This window comes from Chiloscyllium plagiosum, chromosome 5 (genome assembly GCF_004010195.1).
Source record: "Chiloscyllium plagiosum isolate BGI_BamShark_2017 chromosome 5, ASM401019v2, whole genome shotgun sequence".
Lineage (NCBI taxonomy): Eukaryota > Metazoa > Chordata > Chondrichthyes > Orectolobiformes > Hemiscylliidae > Chiloscyllium > Chiloscyllium plagiosum.
The window spans coordinates 11,646,641-11,671,080 of NC_057714.1; the positions used below are offsets into that span (position 1 = coordinate 11,646,641).

General features: G+C 43.2%; 1 protein-coding gene across 1 annotated transcript; it reads left to right on the forward strand.

The window, feature by feature from the left end:
* Positions 1 to 563: 563 nt before the first annotated feature.
* Positions 564 to 24,420, forward strand: c5h5orf49 (chromosome 5 C5orf49 homolog). The gene is made up of 3 exons (XM_043691014.1): positions 564 to 881; positions 20,057 to 20,173; positions 23,194 to 24,420. Exons 1-3 carry the CDS (start codon positions 762 to 764, stop codon positions 23,350 to 23,352), a joined length of 396 nt encoding a protein of 131 aa, XP_043546949.1. The 5' UTR covers positions 564 to 761; the 3' UTR covers positions 23,353 to 24,420.
* The last annotated feature ends 20 nt before the right edge of the window (positions 24,421 to 24,440 follow it).

The following is a 24,440-nucleotide window of genomic DNA, read 5'->3' on the forward strand; positions in this document are numbered from 1 at the left end:
TGAACTTCCTGAAGAAGTGATGGATGTGGCTATAGTTACAATGTATAAAAGGCATTTGGGTAAGTACTTGAATAGGAAAGGTTTGGAGGGATATGGGCCAGGAGTAGGCAGGTGAGACTAGTTTATGTTCAGTGTGGACTGGCCAGATCAAAGATTGTGCTGTATGACTCCATGACTGCTAGGAGATCTGTGTTTAACATGCAAGAAAACACCAAGTGATGGCCCTTGTCTTACTCAGAGCTCAGTTTGCAGGGGTTATTAACCCTGAACGTGTCAGCAGCCTTTTGTGACCTATGGCTGTGGGTAATAATTGAGTGATTGTGAAATAATGGGCACATGACTCTCTGATGTCATTGAGGCAATGAATAGACAGAGGAGGAGTGGCCTGAACAGCCTCAGGTGGTGGGGGAGACAAGGGGAGGGGCAGCAGGTGGTGGGGGAAGACAAGGGGAGGGGCAGCTGGTTTTGGGTAGACCAGGGGGAGGGGCAGCTGGTGGTGGTGGTGGTGGGGACAAGGGGGAGGGGCAGCAGATGGTGGGGACAGCTGGTTTTGGGGAGGGGTAAGAGGTGGTGGGGGTAAAGGGACTTAATGTTGAGGCTAACAGTCTGGTCATGATTCATCTCGGAAAGTAACTCATGCTGCTAAGGAGCCGGAAGAGGCCCTTGAGTGCTGGGTGTTTGTAACATAGCAACTGGTGGACGCTAGCATTCTGCGGGCGTGCATACTTCACCCGGCAAGTGGTGGAATAAATCGAAGGGACATGACGGAAATAAGTAAACGCATAAACAAGAACATGCCGCTCTCTGCCTTATCTGGCTTCAGTTTCATTCCAGAGAGAAGGGACCACAACGAGCTAACTTACTTCGGTAACCAGAAGAAGGTGCGTGTACCTTCCAAACAGAAACTTTTCTATGACTTTTGCCTCTCTCTGTTATTAATTGTAAAAGCTGCTTATCACGTGAAGTCTCTGCAGACGGCAACCCAACTGTCTCGTTAAAGCCACCTTTCAAGAGAAAAGGTTCAGTAGTGAGAAACATTTTTTCTCTCTCAAATATAAGCTAATATTGTAAGAGGTTTGTCACCTTCTTTAGGGACCTACTTTATCTTTAACATGCCAGAACACCGAAGTTTTGTTGGTGCAACTGAAAATGCTTAGCAATTTTTAAGAAAAAAACCTTTTATGTTCCGTGTGTATGATTATGGCAGTCCTATTTTCCTCCCCTGTCTGCTGCGCATCCCCAAAGCCCTGTGCTTTTTCTGTTTTGCAAATGTGTAACTTGCTTAGGAACTAACTAATTCCAATAAATCAGTGAGAAAAGCAATCGCCCTCTCGGAGCATGACAACTGTATAGATGGAGTACAAACTTTGGGTTTGGATATTTAAAGCCTGTAGTTTCGGAGTAGGGTTAAAATGAGAGAGGAGCCCTTTTGAAGAATCTGATCATGACTTTTGAAGAATCTGATCATGGTTAATCTGTGCTGCTTGTGATAGACTACTGAAGTCAGAACTAATCTAGAATTTTAATAGGTAAACATGGTGGATTTGGCCTTTTTTTGCAACATTTAAAAGGCATTTGGATGGGTATATGAATAGGAAGGGTTTGCAGGGATATGGGCCAGGCGCTGGCAGTGGGACTAGATTAGGTTGGGATATCTGGTTGGCATGGATGGGTTGGACCGAAGGGTCTGTTTCCATGCTGTACATCTCTATGACTCGTTTGAATAAACCTCTCTTTTTTCCTGGCACCAGTGGAAGCTTCACGTCATTGCATAAAAGGTTCAATGATAATTGATAGGGCCTGATAGGCAGACATTCCTGTAACTTCACTCCTGCTCAACAAAGCCCCATGTGCTCCAGCAGAATCCTCTGACAATTTACTCTGTGATAAGCCCCCAAGATACAAACCTATCTTGATTTAAATTGGGCCTGGACATGGTTATAGGTGGATACCACAGTTCCTGGAGAAGGGCCTAGTAAGTCTCTGGTTCAGAAGCAAACAGGTCCAAGAGAAGCATTGAGTCCATGGCAATTACCCTGGCAGTAATTACCTTTTTTATGCTAAAGCCAAAACCAGCTCCTCCAGAGCAGGTCTCTAGTTCCTCATTGGTTGCATTAATTCTGCACTGACTCCATTGTGATTGTACGTATATTATTTTTAAAGTGGTGGTTCACTGAAACATAGACATCAAATGCAGATTTTATTTGTGTAATAAACATGTTTTTAAAATCTAAATATAGAATAGCTTAAAAGATCTAATACCATCACTTTAGTGAGTTAAATCCAGAGAAATTACCCTTTTAAATCAAATCCTTATTTGATTTTTAACTACGACTCCCCAATTCTGCACTATATACATTTTTTTTTTGAAACATTCTTCCCTGAACACTCAAAACTAAAAGTATAGAGTTTCTCAATCTTTTTGATGATCTGCAAATTTCTAACCAAAACTCCTGGTCTGGAAACTTTAAGGTAAACTTTTACACTTCAGTAACTGAGCTTTCCCTGAACTGTCCTGCATTCCATTTCTAGGGGAAAAAACTACATCCATCTCATGGATTGGAGCAGGGTGTACCTCGGATCCATTTGGCTTGCTCACTGGTTTAGTGCTCATTCACTTGTGCCTCTGTCAGTGCTAACAGCATCCATGACTTATTTTACTTTGTCTATTGGTACTTTGCTCCCTCAGCGGGATCTTAAAGATTCTCAATACTTCTGTCTTGACTTGACTTTTAGTGCAGACACAAAGCCAGGAAGCTCGTCATAGTTGTCAGCCGACATCAGTCAATGAGGTGGGCACGTTAGTCATATTCAGTCCAATTCATCCATGCCAACTGCTATCTTCAATTAATCTAGTCCCACTTGCTAGCATTTGGCCCATATCCCTCTCAACACTTCCTGATCATTTCCCCATCCAGATGCCTTTTAAGTGTTGTAAGTGAAGCTCATTCCATTCATGCACTACCATGTATGGAAAAAGTTGCCTTTGGGTCCCTTTTTAAATCTTTCCCCGCTCTTTAGTTTGGACTCCTCTACCCTGTGGAAACCACCTTGGCTATTCATCCTATCCATGTCCCTCATGATTTTATAAACCCTAATAAGGTCACTCCTTGGCCCCTACTGCACCAGCCTATTCAGCCTCTCCCTACAGCTCAAACCAACCAACCCTGGCATCACTCTTGTAAATCTTTTCTAAACCATTTCAAGTTTCACAATGTCTTCCGATAGCAGGGAGACCAGATTTCAATGCAGTATTCCAAAAGTGGCCTCACCAATGTTCTGTACAACTGCATAATGACCTTTCAACTCCTACAGTCAATGCACTGACCAATAAAGGCAAGTGTATCTCACTACCTTGTCCACCTGTGACTCCACTTCCAAGGAACTATGAACCTGCACCACAAGGTCTCTTTGGTCCGCAGCACTCCCCAGGACCTTATCATTAAGTGTATAAGTCTGTCTTGATTTGCTTGACTAAAACACAGAACCTATCATTTCTTTTTTTAATTTCAAAAATATACTTTATTCATAAAAATATTTTGATCTGTACAATTGGTCATGCCATACGTACGTAAACATTCCATTTCTTTGCATACAGAGATCAGAATTTGTCATTTGGTAAACAAACAGACCTGTATATACAATCATGTATCCATATGTTTAGCTGAGGTGTCAGCAGAGCCCACTTACTGCGTGGGCCACTCTGTTCTTTGGCAGGCAGATGTTACATGGTGGTCTTTCCCCACTGTGCCTTGGCGGCAGCTGCCCCAAGCTTCATCGCGTCCCTCAACACGTAGTCCTGGACCTTGGAATGTGCCAATCTGCAACACTCGTTTGGGGTCAGCTCCTTCAGCTGGAAGATCAACAGGTTTCAGACAGACCAAAGAGCGTCTTTCATCGAGTTGATGATCCTCCAGGCACAGTTGATGTTCGTCTCGGTGTGCGTCCCGGGGAACAGGCCGTAGAGCACGGAGTCCCGCATCACTGCGCTGCTCGGGATGAACCTTGACAAACACCACTGCATTCCTCTCCAGACTTCCTCTGCATAGGCACATTCCAGAAGGAGGTGTGTGACAGTCTCGTTCCCCCCCCCACGCAGCCGCTTCGAGGGCAGCGTGCGGTGCGGCTGAGAGTCCGGACGTGCATAAAGGATCTCACAGGCAGAGCCCTTCTCACCACCAGCCAAGCCATGTCTTGGTGCTTGTTGGAAAGTTCTGGCGATGAGGCATTCTGCCAAATGACTGACAGTCTGCTCAGAGAACCGCTCAACAGGATCCGCCCTCTCCTTTTCCCGAAGGGTCTCAAGGACTCTATGTGCTGACCACTTCCTGATGGACTTGTGGTCAAAGGTGTTTTTCTTCATAAATTTCTCCACGAAAGACAGGTGATACGGAACGGTCCAACTAGTCGGAGCGTTCTGCAGCAGTGAGGCCAGGCCCATCCTTTGCAACACCGGGGACAGGTAGAACCTCAGTACGTAGTGTTTGTGTTTGCATACCGGGGATCCACGCACAGCTTGATGCAGCCACACACAAAGGTGGTCATAGGGTGTGTTTTTTTTTTCCCCCATTGCCCAGAGCTTTGTACATCGAGTCCCTTCAGACCTTGGCCATCTTTGATCTCCATACAAAATGGAAGATGGCCCGGGTGACTGCAACGGCGCAGGTTCTGGGAATAGGCCAGACCTGTGCCACATATAACAGCACTAACAGTGCCTCACGCCTGATGACCAGGTTTTTACCCGCGATGGAGAGCAACCGTAGCTTCCATCTGCCCAGTTTCTGCCTCACTTTCTTGATACGCTCCTCCCAAGACTTGGTGCACGCCCCAGCCCCTCCGAACCAAATACCCAGCACCTTCAGGTGGTCGGTCCTGATGATGAAGGGGATCTAGGATTGGTCGGCCCAGTTCCCGAAGAGCATGGCCTCGCTGTTGTCTTGGTTGACCTTGGCTCCCGAGGCCCGTTTGAACTGGTCACATATGCATAAGAGTCTGTGCACGGACAGCGGATCCGAGCAGAAAACGGCAACATCATCCATGTACAGGGAGGCCTTAACCTGCAGGCCCCCGCTGCCAGGAATAGTCACCCCTCTCAGGCTCACATCCTTCCGGATGGACTCGGCAAATGGCTCTATGCAGCACACAAACAAGGCAGGAGAGAGATGTCAGCCCTGCCTGACTCCAGATCTGACTGGGAAGCTATCTGATTCTCACCCATTGATTGAAACTCCAATGACCAATGTTGATGTAGAGCAGTCTGATCCAATTGCAGATTCCCTCCCCAAAGCCCATTTTGGAGAGCACATCTCTCCTATACCTGTGTGATATCCTGTCAAAGGCTTTCTCCTGGCCCAGGCTGATGAGGCAGGTGTCCAACCCCCTGTCCTGCACGTAGGCGATCGTATCCCTGAGGAGTGCGAGACTCTCAGCGATCTTCCTGCCCGGTACAACACAGGTTTGGTCAGGGTGGATCACCGATTCCAAAGCAGATCTGACCCGGTTGGTGATGACCTTTGCCAGGATTTTGTAATCTGCATTTAATAGTGAGATTGGTCTCCAGTTTCTGTTTCTCCCTCTCCCCCTTCTGCTTGTAGATGAGGGTGATGATGCCTTTCCTCATGGATTCACTCATGGTACCTGCCAGAAGCATACTGACATACACCTCCAGCAGGTCCTGGCCAATCAAGTCCCACAGAGCAGAATAGAGCTTGACCGGTCAGCCGTCGCTTCCGGGAGTTCTATCTTTGTCGAAGGACTCAAGGTCCTTGGTCAGCTCATCCAGAGATAGCGGCTGGTCCAGCCTCTCCCGTGTTCTGTTGTCTAAGACCTCCGTGATTGAGGACAGGAATGACTGGGAGGCCGCGCTGTCGGTTGGCTTCGAGTCATAGAGACTGGCATAGAAGGATTTGCTGATTCTCATGACGTCAGCCTGAGATGACGTTACCGAGCCATCTTCTTCCTTCAGGCTGCTGAGCACTGAGGCTCTCTTAGTGCACCTTCTGGAAGAAGAAACGTGAACATGTCTCGTCCTGCTCCACGGAGCGGACCCTGGACCAGAAGATTATCTTGGAGGCCTCCGAGGCAAAGAGCGAGGCTTGCTGGCCCTTCACCTCCTGGAGGTCCTCCGTGACATCGACCCCCATTGTCTGCAGTGGGAGCAGGTTCTGCATACTTTCCTGGAGTTGGGACAGTTTTCCCCATTTCTTGCTTTCTTTTCTTTCTTGCTTTCTTTTCTTTCTTGCTTTCTTTTCTTTCTTGCTTTCTTTTCTTTCTTGCTTTCTTTTCTTTTCTTCCTTCTGAGGACAAAGAACCTTTTGGTCTTCCCTTTTATTGTTTCCCACCAGTCCACTAGAGACTCGAACAGGGGCTTCACAGTTCTCCAACCTGCATAACCCCTCGAGCTCCTCAATGTTTCCTGGGGTCAACAGCTTGGTGTTCAGCTTCCACATTCCCTTACCAACTGCTCATCCTGTAGGTGACAGTCGGCCAGCAGGAGGCAGTGGTCAGAGAAGAACACCAGCTTGATGTCGGTGGATCTGACTGAGAGCATTCGAGACACAAACAGGTAATCTATCCTTGAGCAGATAGACCTGTCTGCCCATGACCAGGTGTATCTACGCTGTGCTCCATCTGCAGAGGTACTGAAGACGTCATGCAGCTTGGCATCTTGACCGTTTCCATCAGGACTCTGGACATGGCATCCAGTTTACTATTCCCTCCCCTGCCCCGCCAGATCGTCCATCTGCATCGATGATACAGTTGAAGTCTCCGGCCTGGATGTAGCCAGCAACAGTGGAAGCTGCTGCAGGACGGCCAATTGTTTACTCTTACCCACTGGGGCATACCCATTAATCAGTCTCAGGGGAGCATTTCTATATATGACATCAGTGACGAGGACGTGCCTGCCCACCACCACCTTGACCTCTGAGATGGTGAAGTTGCCTCATCTCAACAGGATACCCAGGCCGGAAGCGCAGCTATCGTTGCCCCCCCGACCAAACTGAAGGCCCATGGGCCCACGAGCTCGACGATCTCCTGTAGATGCTGAGGTGTGGTATCCCACACTCCTACAGAAACAGGACATCGGTTTTAATGTTGGCCAGGAAGGCCAGTGTAGAGACACCATCGCGGAGCAGATTTAATGCAATGCACATTAATACTGGCAAATTTTATCAGGTTACCAGTGTCCATTTGCTGCTGGTCCAGCCTCTCCATTAAACTCCATCTGCCACTCATTGGCCCATTTGTCCATCTGATCAAGTCCTGCTGTACTCCTGCAGTAACCTTCTTCAGATTCCAGTACACTGCCAATTTTGGTGTCATCTGCAAACTTACTAAACATTCCTCCTGTATTCACATTCCAAATGATTGATATAAAATATACAAAGCAGTGAACCTAACACCAATTCTTGTGCTACGGCATCATGTTATGTCAATGACGCATATGCACCATTGGCTAGCTCTGTACTCCTATTTCATGGACTTCGGCAAAAGTCTTAGGAGAGTTTGATCCAGGGAGACACCCATCTTGGCAGAGGGTCCTGTACAGGAAGTCAAGGCTGCCTCTTTCAATCCAGTGGCTTAGGCACAGTAGGCCAGTTGGGGTGGTCGGGAGTGCATGCCTGTACAAGTCCATGGTTGACCTTCTGGGTCCAGTATGATCTATCTGGGGTCATGCAGGAACATAGTTGGGGAATTGTAAAAGGGCAACATCATTATACAGACACCAATATACTAAAAGTGAGACACACCTGGAAGCACCACATGCTACAATAATTCTTAGGCATTAAACCACTGTATATGGTCCAAATGCTGACCTCCAGCACACTTGGCAACATTTTATATCAATCCCAATATTGGCTGTGTTCCACAAGAAATGTGGTGCTGCCTGGAAAGATCAATCTCAGGTGCTAAAATAGTCATTGTCTGCCATTTTCACAGCCTGCACAAAGTACAGGACATGCTTGCTTCACACATTGGATGATCTAATGTTGTGTAGTGCTAAGGATGGCTGGACTTTGAAGGTACAAAGTTGCAGTTGGGGCTAGACAGACGTTTGTTCACACAATTGAAGAAAAGTGAACATACATTTTATAAATGTAATGTATTTAAATTGTCACCTGTGTGCCATCAGAAGGTCTTGCTCTTTCCTTCTGTCTCGCAATGTATTCTGCAGCTGGATGGAGGGAACCTGGGTGGAGCCCAATAGCTTTGGAGGTTTATCAGGTGACCTTGAGGCAAATGTTTTGTGGCTAGAGTGCCCAAACCTGCATCGTGTGGCCTGCCCAGAGGAAGGTGGAGCCTCCTTGGCTTGAACTGCCTCAGAGCTAAGGGTCGATAAGGAATGCCCAGCATCCCTGAAGTGTCCTGACACAAACCTCCTGGGGCTGTATGTAGTTCCACCTCTGGGTGTCTACTGGCATCGCCCTGTCTCCTTCTGAGGAAGGTACACCTGGAGTGAACTCACGATCCCTTGTCCAACTATTGCTTTGCCAGTGGTGCAGAACCTGTATGGCTAGAGTGATAAGAGTGCAGCTCTGTGCACATATCTAGCAGTCACAGTCTTCTAGATCTGGCTCTCCATGGCAGCTGCTAACATGATAATGGAAGCAGCTAGATGATCACCTACTTGAGGAGGCAATAGGGTTCCTACTACATTGCTGAAATCTTGCAATCTTTGTTACAAATTGGCCCCTGCCTTTGACAGAGCAATGTCTGCCTATACTTATCAATAAAGTCACAAACTGCTGACCCCATGGGATCCTCTGCTTGGGACTGAGCAGATACTTGGTTTCTGCAGCCTGCTGAGTATTGATGACCTGGGATCTTTCTTGGCCAGCTGTAGACACACGACGTGCTCACCAGCAGGTGCTACTGATTCTAATCTAGGTAACTTTCCCTCTGGTGTTAGTGTCTGAGCTGGTCGGGGCTCAGGAGGTAACGTTGCCAGGTTTGACTTGATTTATTGTTGTGCCTAATTATAGTGAAAAGTTTTGCACGCAGTAAAGTCAGACCATAGGCTGTTTAGACAGAGCAAGGAATACAAAGTTACAGCTGCGCAGGAGGTGCAGAAAAGCAAGATCAACATTAGGTTTGACATTGGAGAGGTCTATTCAACAGTCTAATAATAGCAATAAAGAAACTGTTTTTAAACCTGTTGGTGCATGTGTTTAAGCTTCTGTATCTTCTGCCTGATGGAAGAGAGCATTACCCAGGTGGGATGGGTCTTTGGCAGCTTTTCTGGGACAACGAGATGTGGAGATGGAGTCCACGGATGGGAGGTTGGCTTGGGTGATGCTCCGGGCGGTGGTTTCTTATGGTCCTGGACAGAGCAGTTGATATACCAAGCTGTTATGCACCCAGCTGGAATGCTTTCTGTAGTGCATCTGAAGAAGCTGGTCAGGGTCCTTCTGGACTTGCTGAATTCCCTAAGCCTGCTGAGGTGGAAGAGGCATTGTTGTGCTAACCTAAAATCAATCCTTGATTATTTTAAATCCAATAGCAAACTTTTTTGCTTTTCAATGTTTACTCCCTATCAGTATTACCATACCCCTATCACCTCCATCCCCACCCCCATTCATCTATTGTACTCTTTGCTACCTTCCCCCTCCCCCATTTATCTCTCCACCCTGGAGGCTCCCTGCTTCTATTCCTGATGTAGGGCTTTTGCCCGAAATGACGATTTTCCTGCTCTTCGGCTGCTGCCTGACCTGCGCTTTTCCAGCACCACTATGATCTAAACTCTGGTTTCCAGCATCTGCAGTCCTCACTTTTGCCCATAGTATTACCAACAATCTTCCACTAATGTTCTGGAGTGCCACTAGGGATAAGAGAATAAGAATAAACAATGATTCACATTGGATTAGGTCATTGTTCCAGAAAGGACTCTGCTTTTAGCACCTAGCAAAAGGATCAATACCCAATTATTAAACTCTGAAAGTGGTATCACGCACCCTTTCATGACACCATGTTGAGCCTGAAACTCTTGCCTATCTGACCACTGTTGAGATCCTGGAGCTAGCCATAAAAGTGGCCTGGGTCAAGAGGAAGAGAGTGGTCACCTCCTGCTCGCCCTCTGCAGTATCAAGGAGCTAATTAAACTGCTGTGAGGATTCTAAGCAGGGCTCGGCCCAAGATGCAGACCTTGGTTTTGCCGAGGGGAAACAGGTACCTCCAACAAGGTTAAAAATGACCAGATTTAATGCAAGGTCAGAGAAAGAGGAGATTTCATTAGATAGAGAAAGTGATGCATCATGTTGAAAAGGCAGAATCTGTGATCAGAAGAATACCTCCGTACAGATTGCGTCTTCCACTTTTTCTGCATCAAATTGCATCAAAATAAGAGGGAGGAGGGTAGTGTGGAGTGACTTTTGTTGAAATTTTCCACCTGTTATGAAGCTTTAAGAGTTACTTGTGATGTTTCCAGTGTGATTGTCACTTCTGTGTGTTTTTAACCCTGATTTAAAATCTTTGCATTTTGTACACCTCAAATTTTGTTCACTTTGACCTTCTGCATAACCTAATAGGACCAAGAGTGAGCCATTTGGTCCCTTAAGCCTGATTTGTCAATCAATAAAATAATGATCTGGTCTGATTGTAGCTTTAAGACTACATTCATGCCTGCCTCCCATAACTTTTGACTCACTTGCCAGCTGCCTACCTCCATCTTGAATGTATTCAATGACGCACCATCCACTGTTATCTGGAGTAAAGAATTACAAAGACTAAGTCTTTCTGAGAGATGAAATTATTCCTCACCCCCATCTTAAATGGAGACACATTTTGAAACTGCCCTGAGTTCTATATTTTCCCCATGAGAAGGAAAACATCCTGACCACATCTACTCTGTCAAGTCCCCACAGAATCTTGTACATTTCAATAAGATCAGCGCTCTCCTGCTAAATTCTAGTGAGTATAAGACAAACCTGCTGAACCTTTTCTCTTAAGATACATCCATCCAAAGAATCACCCTGGTGACACTTTATTGAATGTCACCAATAGATCCAATCTAATGAGGCCAAACCTATATGCAGTAGTTTTGGTCTCTCCACAGCTTTGTACAGTGGTAACAGGACTTTCATTTTGCATGTTCCATACTCCTTGTGATAAAGGTTAGCATTCTATTTGCCTTCCTAACTTCCTGCCATATCTGCACACTAACTTTATGTATGAGAACATTCAGACTTTGCAGTTGGTACAGGAGGCAACATATGAAGATTTGAGAGGCAGACAAAGGAAGGAGAGAAATGGCAGCACTTTGACTGGGGTCCCCACTTCCAAGACCTTTCTCCAACTTTCCTCTTGTAGGTGACCTGCTATTCCCTGCTAACCTTGATTGTGGCACACGGCTAATCTTTTTGTGCCAATGTTCTGTCAGAGAATCTTTTCCAGCATTGTATAGATCAGCAAGGGATTATACTTCTGCTTGTTTTCAGAGGCAGGCTTCTTCCTCCAGTCCACTAGGATTAAAATGATTCTATAGGTCCTTATAGACCCCAGAATGATTTCCAACAATGTCTTTGCAGCTCTGAGCTTGTTGAAACTCCACCCTTTCTGATATATTTGTCAGTTGTGAAAAGATTATTTGCAGGGGTCTCTTTAAAAAATTTTTCAGTGCAGCCTTAAGATCCTGAACAGCTGGCAACTCACTCATCTCTGAAATTGTTTTGATTAGATTAGATTAGATTAGATTAGATTACTTACAGTGTGGAAACAGGCCCTTCGGCCCAACAAGTCCACACCGCTCCGCCGAAGTGCAACCCACCCATATCCCTACATGTACCCCTTTTACCTAACCCTACGGGCAATTTAGCATGGCCAATTCACCTGACCTGCACATCTTTGGACTGTGGGAGGAAACCGGAACACCCGGAGGAAACCCACGCAGACACGGGGAGAACGTGCAAACTCCACACAGTCAGTCGCCTGAGGCGGGAATTGAACCCGGATCTCTGGCGCTGTGAGGCAGCAGTGCTAACCACTGTGCCACCATGCCGCCCACATGTCATTGGATGTCATTGCATCACCATAGTGGGTGAATAGGTACCTGGCAACTAGCACTCCTCCTAGTGTCAGTGGCCTGGGGCACTGCTCCCTCACCCATCTACGTAACTGTGGGTGTGAGGTCCTGAGCATCAGTGACTCAGTGCTGCTGCTGGTGGGGAGGGGGGAGGAGAATCTGGTAGGCAGCCTTTGCTGATGGTTCCTCCATGTCCTGAGTAACATTTTCCTCTGAAGTCAAGAGTCTCCTCCAGAAAGGATCATTTCCGCTTGGTTGATATGCTCAGCGCACTGGCAACAGCTGTAATATGCAAAGCACTTGTTCTGGGTGGCAATCTTTGACTAGTTTGACGTCAGGAAGGGCCAAGTTTGTTTCTGCTTAATGGCATATTTCTGTTCCCATGTTTCATAAACAGATCAGAAAGATAGGACAAAAGCTTGGCCTCATCTTTTGTTTACCTTTGCTGCCTGGACATCATAATGTGGAGAGGTTTGGCCATCTGTAATACAACCCAAAACATTTTTATTTCATTTAAATGATTGCTTTGCCCCATCCACCTTCCAACCAGCCCAAGTGAAGTTTGGCGTGAAGAAAATCAGGGTGCTGAATAGGCTTTCAGGGTAGGTTTTGTTTGCTTTCCTCTGTTGGGTCAGGAGAAAGGAAATATTGCTTTCAGTTGAGCCAGGAAACTGTTGGGTCACTTCTGCCTGGATTGATACAGCTTCATCAATTTGTCCCGAGGATTCTGACACAAAATAAGGGGTAGGATTTCCAGATGCACTTCAGAACCAGTGTATCAGGACAAACTTGGATCTTATGCTTGCAATTACTGGAATCAATCCAAGAGAGCTTGTTGTTCATTTGAAGATTGTGAGCAGGTTGCTGATATTAGAGCTGCCAACAGCTGTCAAGCGAGGTGGGTGCTGCTGGGACAGTTAAGTAATCTGAGGGCATGTCAAAGTGGAGGCAATTTTCGTGGAGAAAAGGGAAACTAGTGTGCTGAAAATTTAAACTGCTGGTATGGCCATTGCTATAGGTGGCCCCTTTTCTTTTTCACCGGTCAGAAACAGAAATTTTCTGAAGAAGGGTTGCTTGACTTGAAATGTTAATCTGCTTTCTCTCTGATGTTGCCAGACCTGTTCAATTTTTTTTTCCAGCAATTTGTTTTGTTTCTATTTCCAACATCTGCAATTTTTTTTTAGATAATGACAGCTCTTGTTCCTGTGGCCTTTTGGCCTACCTCAGGAAGGTCACTTACATTAATTTGGTGGATTCTGCTTGTGGCTGGAAACATTCTGACCCCAGTACTATGTTGGTGATGCTTCAAATGCCTCCTAATTTAGGATAATAAATTTGCAAAACTGCAGAATGCTCCATTCCTGGGAAACATCATTGGTAATGTAAATTTGTCAGGGAGATGTCCCTAATCAGTTTGGCATTATTTTCCTGCCCCTTGCCTCCATTGTTCTCAGTTTAAATCTTCCATTATGTTGTTACACCAAGCAATTCTGGCCAAGTTGAGTGCACTCCTTGAGTTTGAGTATGGTTTCTGAAAGAATGGGCGGCACGGTGGCACAGTGGTTAGCACTGCTGCCTCACAGCGCCTGAGACCCGGGTTCAATTCTGTTGGGCCGAAGGGCCTGTTTCCACACTGTAATGTAATCTAAAAAAAAATCTAATGTTATTTATGAATTCATCACAACAGCAACCAAAATAATTCTTATCCAGACTTTAAATAATGTAATTTCTTCTTGGTAACTAAGAAAGCTTAAAAGTTTAAAAAAAAAAGGGTTGGCTTTATTAATTTAAAATTTTAAAAATTGATTGGAAGGCATTAATGTTTAAATAGTTCATTCAATAAGTCTTTATAGAAATGGATTTGGTTTGTTTCATTTATCTGAGATGCAGCCATTTCTTTAAGAGCACTGTGTGGATCATGGAAGGCTTATAAACCACAATTTGTTTTTCCTTTTTATTATAACAACTGAAGAATGTCCATATTAAAGGAATGCCATACTGCAGGAGACCTTTTGATTTTATGTATGATAGTTGAATGCATTTAATTGGTATCTTGTAAAGGTATATCCTTTCAAATAACAGTCCATAACATTACCAGTCTTTGCTGTTCATCTCCTTGTCGCTGGTAAATTTCAGCAGTGAAATGATTCTCTTCTGGCAAAACATCACAATGCCTTTTGTATATATACCTGAATCAGATGAAAGTTCATTCAAATTCTATACAGCAACCTACAACATATTCTTTATTTTTCCTGACTTGCAAAAAAAGGCAATGCTCTGTCTTGGAGTGACGGCATTAAATGAATCAAAGGTCTCCCAGCAAACATAATGAGACTTGAACCCATACATAACCTGAATCTCTGGATTACTAGTCCAGTGATATTTCTACTGTCTCCCCAGAATACCGTATACTCAATTATTCTGACTTTGAATTGTTGTTTTGATTAAATAAACACATCATTTACATTGTAGGAGCAGTTTGATAACTCTTAGAGGTGCCAAGGATATTACAGATTTAAGTACTCCAATAGGTTGCCTCTTATTTTTCTTATTAAAAGTCATATGTATGTGCAATCAATACCTAGTGCCTTATGTACAACGTGTATAATTGCAATACAAATCATATTAACATCAGCATCAATTGAAAATTGAGTCAACAATAATTTCTGTCCTGAAAGTTGAGCAACAATCACTTGCCTTACAGATCCATGTTGATGATTATGCTCCAAACGAGACTCCCATAACCCTGGTTCTTTTAACTTGATCAATATATCATGCTCAATTCACATCCCCTTTAAATGTAGCTATACTTGTCACCTCAATGACTTTTTGTGATGAGTTTCACAATCTAACCAGTCTCTCTGGCTAAAGCTATTTCTCCCAAATTTCCTATTGGGTTTGTTGGTGACTGTTCCTGACCCTTAGTTCCATAAATATTCTTTGTAGCCTTTACCCATGCTTCTGTTTGTTACTCTTTTAATATAAATGGTTGCAATTCACTCAGTGTGTCATGACTTTTCCTCAGAACTGAAAGGTGTTGAAAATAGTTTATTTTTCATATGTTTGGCAGCAGGGGAGCAAGATAGCAAATGGCAATATAGAAGCCCAATGCAAAAATTAATGGGTTGTTAGGGGTTGGGGGGGTGGAGAGGGAGGCGGAGGGAGAGAGAGTTAAAAACAGCTGTAAAAAGAATATCACTTAAGGTGTGAAAGGAAGCGAACTGGTCCTTTCTATTAAGTACAAAGTAAATAAGATATATAACGTGACTGTGGAGAGGGTGGTGGGGGAGGGAGTGGACGGGGAGATAAATGGACATACTGCAATCAATTTCTGATTTCAATCTTGAGACCTTGAGAAAAATGAGGTGTTGTTCTATGAGCTTGCATTGTGCTGTGTTGGAACAGTGCAGCAGGATCATGACAGAAATGTTAGCATGAGAGTCAAGTAGTTTATTCAAATATCAGGCAAATAGGTGGGGGGCCAGCATTCTGGCAGGCAGGTTTGCCACTGTAACACAGGCATGTTTAAACTAAGAAGTGGAGGAGAGGGGACAAACTGGAAATTCAAGCAACAAGTTAAAGGGGAAGTGAGAATAAGAGAAGTTAAGAAAGACAACAGAATCAACTGAGCAGAAAACTCGAGGGATCCTACAGTATGGTCAAGTGAAATAGGGATTGATAGGAAGGGTAAAGGGAGTAACAAGTTAAAAATATGCACAAAGCATACGAAATAAGGTGGACGAACTTGAGGCTCAGTTGGAAATTGTCAGGTACAATGTTGTGGGGATAACGGAGACGTGGCTTCTCGTGGACAGGGCCTGGGAAATGAATATTCAAAGCTATACATGCTATAGAAAGGACAGACTGACAGGCAGAAGGGGTGGGGTGGCCCTGTTGGTGAGGAATGATACTCAGTCCCTTGCAAGGGGGAAACGTAGAATCGGGAGATGTAGAGTCAGTATGGATAGAACTGAGAAAATCTAGAAAGACTCTAATGAGAGTTATGTACAGGCCCCCAAAAAGTAGTTTGGATGTAGGGTGTAAGTTGAATAAGGAGTTGAAATTAGCCTGTCGCAAAGGTATTACTACAGTTGTTATGGGGGATTTCAACATGCAGGTAGACTGGGAGAACCAGGATGGTACAGGATCCCAAGAAAGGGAATTTATGGAGTGCCTCAGAGATGGATTCTTAGAACAGCTTGTACTGAAGCCTCCCAGGGAGAATGCAATCCTGGATCTGGTGTTGTGCAATGAACCGGATTTGATCAGTGACCTCAAAGCAAAGGAGCCATGAGGAGGTATTGACCATAATATAAGTCTTAATCTGTAATTTGAGAGGAAGAAGGGAAAATCGGAAGTGTCAGTATTGCAGTCGAACAAAGGGAATTATGGAGCTATGAGGGAGAAACTGGCCACAGTTCAATGGCTCAGTACCCTAGCAGGGATGACAGTGGAACAACAATGGCAGGTATTTCTGCATATGACGAGGGAAGTTAAGGACTGTATAAAGATGAGAGAAGTATAACATAGCAAAGATGAGCGGGACGCCAGAGGACTGGGAAAATTTTAAACAGCAACAGAGGTTAATTAAAAAGGCAATATGTGGAGGTAAAAATGAGATAAGTAAGCAAACTGGCCAAAAATATAAAGGCGGATAATAAAAGCTTTTTTAGGTATGTGAAAAGAAAAGAATGGTTAAGACTAAAATTGGTGCTCCAAGACAGAAATGGATGAATTTATGGGGAACAAGGAAATGGCAGAAGAGTTGAATAGGTGCTTTTTGCTTGTGTCTTCCCTGGTGAAGACACATCCGTCTCCCCAGCTGTAATTGTGGCTGAAGGACCTAGGGTAATGGATGAACTGAAGAGCATTTACATTAGGCAGGAAATTAGGTTGGATAGACTGTTGGGTCTAAAGACTGATAAGTCCTTGGGACCTGTTGGTCTGTATGCCAGGGTACTTAAGGAGGTGGCTCTTGAAATCGTGGTTGCATTGGTAATCATTTTCCAATGTTCTATAGATTCAGGAGCAGTTCCTGCGCGGATTGGAGGGTGGCTAATGTTGTCCCACTTTTCAAGGAAGGAAGAAGAGAGAAAACAAGGAATTATAGACCGGTTAGCCGTTCGTCAATGGTAGGAAAGATGCTGGAGTCAATTATAAAAGATAAAATTATGACTCATTTGGATAGCAGTAACAGGATAGGTCAGAGTCAGCATAGATTTACAAAGGGGAAATTGTACTTGACTAATCTTCTAGACTTTTTTGAGGATGTAACTATGAAGATGGACAAGGGAGAGCCAGTGGATGTAGTGTACCTGGACTTTCAGAAAACCCTTAAAGTCTCACATAGGAGATTAGTGAGCACAATTAGGGCACATAGTATTGGAGGCAAAATACTGACTTGGGATTGAAGATTGGCTGGCTGACGGGAAGCAAATAGTAGTGATAAATGGGTCCCTTTCAGAATGGCAGGCAGTGACCAGTTGTGTACCACAAGGTTCGGTGCTGGGACCGCAGCTGTTTACAATATACATTAATGATATAGAAGAAGATATTAAAAGTAATATTAGCAAATTTACTGATGACACAAAACTAGGTGGCAGGGTGAAATGTGAGGAGGATGTTATGAGAATACAGGGTGACTTGGACAGGCTAGGTGAGTGGACGGATGCATGACAGATGCAGTTTAATGTGGATAAATGTGGGTTATCCACTTTGGTGGCAAGAACAGGAAGGTAGATTACTACCTAAATGGAGTCAGGTTAGGGAAAGGGGAAGTACAACGAGATCTAGGTGTTCTTGTGCATCAGTCTCTGAAAGCATGCATGCAGGCAGTGAAGAAAGCTAATGGCATGCTGGCCTTCATAACAAGAGGAATTGAGTATAGGAGCAAAGAGGTCCTTCTGCAGATGTACAGGGCCCTGGTGAGACTGCACCTGGAATACTGTGTACAGTTTTGGTCTCCAAATTTGAGGAAGCACATTCTGGCTATTGAGGGAGTGCAGCATAGGTTCATAAGGTCAATTCCTGGAATGGCGGGACTATCATATGTTGAAAGATTGGAGCAACTGGGCTTGTATACGCTTGAGTTTAGAAGGATGGGAGGGGATATCATTGAGACGTATGAGACTATTAAAGGATTGGACACTCTGGAGGCAGGAAGTCTGTTTCTGCTGATGGGTGAGTCCCGAACCAGAGGACACAGTTTAAAAAAGGGGGTAGGCCATTTAGAACAGAGTTGAGGAGAAACGTCTTCACCCAGAGTGTGGTGGGTATATGGAATGCTCTGCTCCAGAAGGCAGTGGAGGCCAAGCCTCTGGATACTTTCAAGAAAGAGATGATCGAGCTCTTAAGGATAGTGGAATCAAGGGTTATGGGGGTAAGGCAGGAACAGGATACTTATTGTGGATGATCAGCCATGATTATTATGAATGGTGGTGCTGGCTTGAAGGGCCGAATGGCCTACTCCTGCGCCTATTGTCTATTGATTATCCAACTCAATACCCTGTTCCCTCTTTTTCCTCATATCCTTTTGATCCTTTTAGAACAATATGTAATTCCTTTTTGAAAATGTCAGTGCTTTGGCCTCAACTGCTTTCTATGACAGAGATTCCACAGGCCTGCCATTGTCCGGGTGAAAACAATTCTCCTTATTTCAGTGCTAATGGCCTACCCCAGATCCTCTGGTTCTGGAATCCCCAGCCATTAGGAACAAACTACCTGCATGTATCCTGTTAGTCCTGTTCAACTTTGTAGGATTCTATAAGATCCACACTAATTCTTCTGAACTTCAGTGAATATAGTCAAAACTAATTTGGTCTCTTTTCATATTTCAGTCCTGCCATCCCAGTGTTATGGGCCCGGCCAGACCCTGCGCAAAACATTTCAATAAAATAGCCCGGACCCTAACTTTGTGAGTTGTTTTAAGCAGGGGGAGAGGGGGGGGGGGGGGGTGTAGCCGGCCTAAACAAAACAGAATTTATTTGCAATTTTTCCGAATGAAACACAAATGAGAACAGCCTATAGAATAACAATCCATCTAAAAACCAACAGACTATCCCAAGTTAATGATGCTCTTCCAAATTCCTGCAACAATCCTCATAAACACCCCTTGACAAAAAAAGGTAAAATCAAACACAGGGTTTAACGAGAGAGGGATGGCAGAGAGATTCATCACGGAACACCTTCTTCCATGGAGCTCCTTCATGGATCTGCAGCCTCAAAGATGACTGACTGCTTGCTTCGAACAGCCAGAATACTAAACCCAAACCAAACCAGGGAAAGGCTAAGCTGGGAGAACTGGCCACTCTCCTTTCATTGTACAAGGTTTTAAAAAAAAACTTGATACATTTTTTTTACCTGAGGCAGTATCTGTTTGCAATAATCAAACTGACCCTAAAACGCTTCAAACCTAGACTTTTTGGAATTGCTGCTTTTACGACCTCTGTGGAAGAAAAGCCAAGGACAGCATAACTTTGTTAAAGGAACAGCCTAATCGCACCACGAATCAGTGCGAGAAACTTCCATTGCCACTCCCTCCTTAGCCAGAACATCTTGCCAATATACCAGGTATGGTCTCAGCAAGACACTGTACAATTTCAGCAAAACATCCCTGTTCCAGTAGTCTAGTCCTTTTGTTATGAAGGCCACCATAGTATTTAGCTGCTTCACCATCTGGTGAAGCTGGATTTTCCTTGGAACTGCTTTCACCTTGGCACCAGAACCCTTCTAAATTTACCAAACAAGCCACATTCATCTCAATGTTCAGGGTATGAGATGCGCTTCTGATGAAGTTAGTGGCAAAGCAAGTGAAAGTCCAAGGGAATTGGAGGTCAGAAAAGTTATAGTGATGGAAAACTAAGCAAAATAAATGTTATTTTTGAAGACTTAGGTTCTTGTTGTATTTGTTCATGATTATTGCAGTAGAAATCAATTGGTTATTACATTTTTATTAAACTGACTAACTTCAAGTAGGAATTATACTGCAATGTGAGTTGACGACGATTTTACTTGGTTCTGCAAATCTTTTCTTTTTAGGAAGTATCCGTGCTGCTTTATGATCAGGTTTTTAAAGTTCAGGAAGGGTACAATAATAAGACTCATCGTGATGATCGTGAACATAGCCACAACCAAGGTCTTAATGTCAATGATGAGGTATGTTACTAGCCATTTTTAGATAAAAATTATGATCATTGAATTGTTATACCCTGATGAGTTGCTATAATCAAACTTGCAAAAGAGTGGTAATTAAAGCTGCACTGTCCCTTCAAAAGATGATTGCAAGTATTTAACGTTCTCTTCATAGCAACTCTGTTGTTTTTGTCTTATCATTGGGGACAATTCATTTTTCCTTCAATTATGATGCAATAAATGCTATTCTGTAGAGTTCTTACATTCCATATACAATATATATTGTTTTTAATGGTTTTACAGCATTTCTAAATACTCCAAAGAACATTATACACCAAATGTTATCCTGCTACTCACTATCAGTAAGATAGTGAGATAACAAGGTAGAGGCCTCCAACCTTGGGGACAGGGCAGATTCTTCACCCCTACCCCCACCTTGATTTTCCTACAGGTTATCCTTTCTTTAGATGTTGCTTCTTAACTTATTTACACCCGACATGGGAGCATCCTGAATTGCTGAGTTGTATTCAGAAATGGGGCCAATTGAGTTCCATATTCCAGTCTTTACAATGGTTGCATGGCAATCGTTCTTGTCACCTATAAACTGAACGGCATTCTTTTCAGATTCAGTTACCCTCTAAGAACAAGTTAAATAAATAATTAACTTTTTTTTACATTTGATTTGATGGAATTGAAAATAATTACTTAAGACACCAAGTGTTCCTTTCTTCCTAGCAACCAAAGTGGATAGAATTTGTCCCCTTAAGTTTTTGAATTTAGATCATAAAAGCTGAAAAGTTTCATGAATAATCTGGTTCCCTTGTAATTTACCCAATTTGTATGGTATCCTACTTTTAAGCTTGTAATATGATTTTTCATTTGTCGCTATTGTGACAATACTATGGTTGTAAGAGGTGTATTTTCTCTTTCTAATGGAGAGGTTGAGACACTGGTTTAGAGTGCTCTCTTTCAAGGCAATAAAGTAAACAGCTAAGTCCTTGGGGATTGTTTTAAAAAAGGTAGAACAATAGAAGCAGTCTGAGGGTGGGGTGGTGGAATCAAGCTCCCACAGAACCAGGATCTTTAGCTTTCAGTAACTGCTGGGGTTTTGAAAGCTGCTCCCGCTCTCTTACTCACTCTGTCTCTCTTTTTGCTCCAGCTAAAAGCTTGGGTTCTCTTCCTGCTGTTAGAATTGCATGTGAGACAATCTATTTTACTGACTTTGCCTTTGCCAAGGTTATGCTAATGAGATGTTGCTGTGTTGGAGCAGTTAATGAGGGGTTTATTATTTTAAGTATTTCAATACATTTGCAGTTAAGCCTTTTTTTTATTATGTCTGTATTTTAATTATAGTGTCTGAATAAAATGTTTTGCTTTGAGCCTAGTAGTTTTGACCAATCGAATTGCATCCAGTATATAAAGCCAGATGTTTGCCTTTAAAAATAAGAATAATAATAGGGGGTAGCTATCTCCTTGACATGTTTTGAGGGGGGGGGGGGGGGGCGCGAGGTTGCTCTGGTCCATAGGACTATTATTTTTATATATGTAGATTAAAGAAAAAATATAATGTAGCACCCTATCACAATCCCAAAGTGCTTCACAGTCAATTAATTACTTTTGAAATTCAGTTGCTGATATTAGGTAGCAAAAGCAAACTGGGTTTGTTCAATATATCATTTCAGTTGCATAACACTGTAATCTTTTGCTATAAATTCTCCACAGCTACCTGACCAAGGAGCAGCGCTCAGAAAGCTAGTACAGGTGTACAATCCTTTATCCGAAATGCTCGGGACCAGCTGACTTTCGGAATTCAGAATGTTTTGAGTTTCAGTATAAGTGACAGTTTGATAGTGAAATTTAAAAAAAAATCTTTCAGAAGAACAGAGTTACTGTGAGTAAAACAGGCCCTGAAACAAAATTGAGGTCTGCCAGTGCTGGGCCACGTTCCCACACTTCACATCTGAGTGACACACATCGAGTGGGTGTGGACTTGGGTTAACTGTTTGCATACCAAAAAGTCCTGTTAATGAGGAAAACAAACTTCACAAAAAAAACCTTTGGACTTTGGAGCTTTTCGGATTTCAGATAAAGGGTTGTCTACCTGTACTTCCAAATAAACTTGTTGGACTGTAACCTGGTGTTGTCAGATTTTTAACTTTGTTCTCCTAAAGGAGCCAGAGTTGCTTTGACAACACATGTTGTAGTCTGAAGCTATGTATATTGATGCTGGGGGCTCAAATTTCTTTCCATCATGTGGCTGACCAGAAATCTCTCCTGCTCTTCCTGTATGCTCTTGAAGTATGTTGAAAGGATTTACAAGTTGACACTGTTTTGATGCAATGTTTGGCCATCAAATCCTAGGCTGGGAATTGAACCTGGTGCTTCTGGCTTAGAAGCAGGAATTTTATCCATCACAACAGAAGTCTTCCATCTTTTTTGTGATAGGGGAGGGAATATTCATCAAGAGTTTCCACTGCCAGTAGCTGTGCTGGGAATGTATGGGAGTCAGTGGAGAATGTGGTGCAGTGTTCTCCATAGCTGAAAGATGTCATCTAAAAGTCAACATCTAAACTGAACATGAAGAATGTTACTTAGGTTTATAGTGTCTATGGAAGTATACTACAGCATGTCAATTTGATCTATTTTATCCTCATTACCTGTGAAGGTATTGAATAGAACAACTTTTGCAATTTTTCCCAACATAGTCCATATTGGAATCAATTCATAATTTTGAACAATGATATAATCAGAATGGTGAATTAGAAAATTATGTTCATGTGTCTTCTCTCCTGGGGCAAAGCTAAACTGATCACTCAATCAGAAAAAAAGCTATCCATTTTGAATGGAAAGAAAAAACATTTAATACGGGAAGTATGAAAAAATTCAGAATTAGTTTTGTTGAGTTTGGAGTTTCATGAAAAATACAAAAACAATAAACTGTTGAATAACAATTGCATGTTTAAAACATCATTTAGTTTGTTCTGTTAGTACCATGAACTGTTTTAAGAAATACAATTGAGTAATAGCTACTTGTTCTCTTTCAGGAAAGAGCTCGAACAGTTCCAGTCTTGTCGTCATCCTTCTACGGTAAACGCCCTGCACTTGAATCACCAAATCGAACTTTTGTCAGAATTGCCCGAGTCCAAACAGAGTTTTACAGAAGGAATGGTATTGCTAATTATTTGGAAGAGGATCAGCATTGAAAGACCAGTAAAATCAGACTCTTATGGACTCATTTTTTCTGTAATTTTAATATTGTTTTTAAAATATAGATTTTTAAAATAAAAAAATACATTCTTGATTAAGAATTGAAAATCGTTCAAGCTTAAAAAATCGGAATTTGTAGACACTGGCTTTTTTTTTTTGAAACACATTTTTCCATTTCTTCACACATGGGTGGTCATCCATGTACCTTATCTGCAGCCAATTGAGTCCCCTTGGAGCTTCCATGACAAGCTCCCTCCATCCCTATTGCATTTTCTACTTTCCCTCCAACACCCCTGGATCCCCCAGGCAGAAGACGTGAGACATGGGTGTCATTGGCTGAGTCAGCACTAACTAGCTATTCCATATCTTTGAGCATTGTGTAAGGTGTAGGGGAGACTTCATCTGAAATAATATCTACAATACTGGACACTGTACAACAGGAAGGGTGTTAAATGTAAATCTTGCAGTTCAGAGAAGCTTTTTTTTTTAAAAAAGTGGCAGTCCACTACTTTTCCTGATATCAATAAAATAGCTGTTCCCAGGCCTGGATCACCTTACATTTCTTGACAAAGTCAGGGCCCATGCCGTAGACTCCTTTTGCTTTTTGGAACTCTGGTTGGCTGTTATATCAGTAATTATCTCCGTACTGTCAGTGATCTCCTGGATTTGGGAAAATCCATCACAGGCAAAGAGGAGATTTGAGCTTTGCTGCCAGCAATGGCATATCTGTTTCAAACTGTATGTGGCTCTCTGCTGTTGTTGACAGCCGCACTCTAACGTGTTTCCCAATTCTCCATTTCTCCCATGCCTCTTGATATAAAGCAGCAAACGACTGCACCAAACCCTGTTGTTGACCTCCTCTTTTAATTGCTGGTTCTCCCTTCCCACTGTTCTTTTGAAAATGGCAGTGATACCATCCAAGATTGTGATTTTTTTTTTCTTCTAAATCATGGGTGATTTGAAGAGCCAAAAAATAGAATCCTAGTGACTCATGGGTTGGCTGGATGATAGTCATCCTCATTCACTTCATAACTGAAGACAAATAAATTTATTTCCTCCTCGTCTTTGTAACCTTCTTGATTAT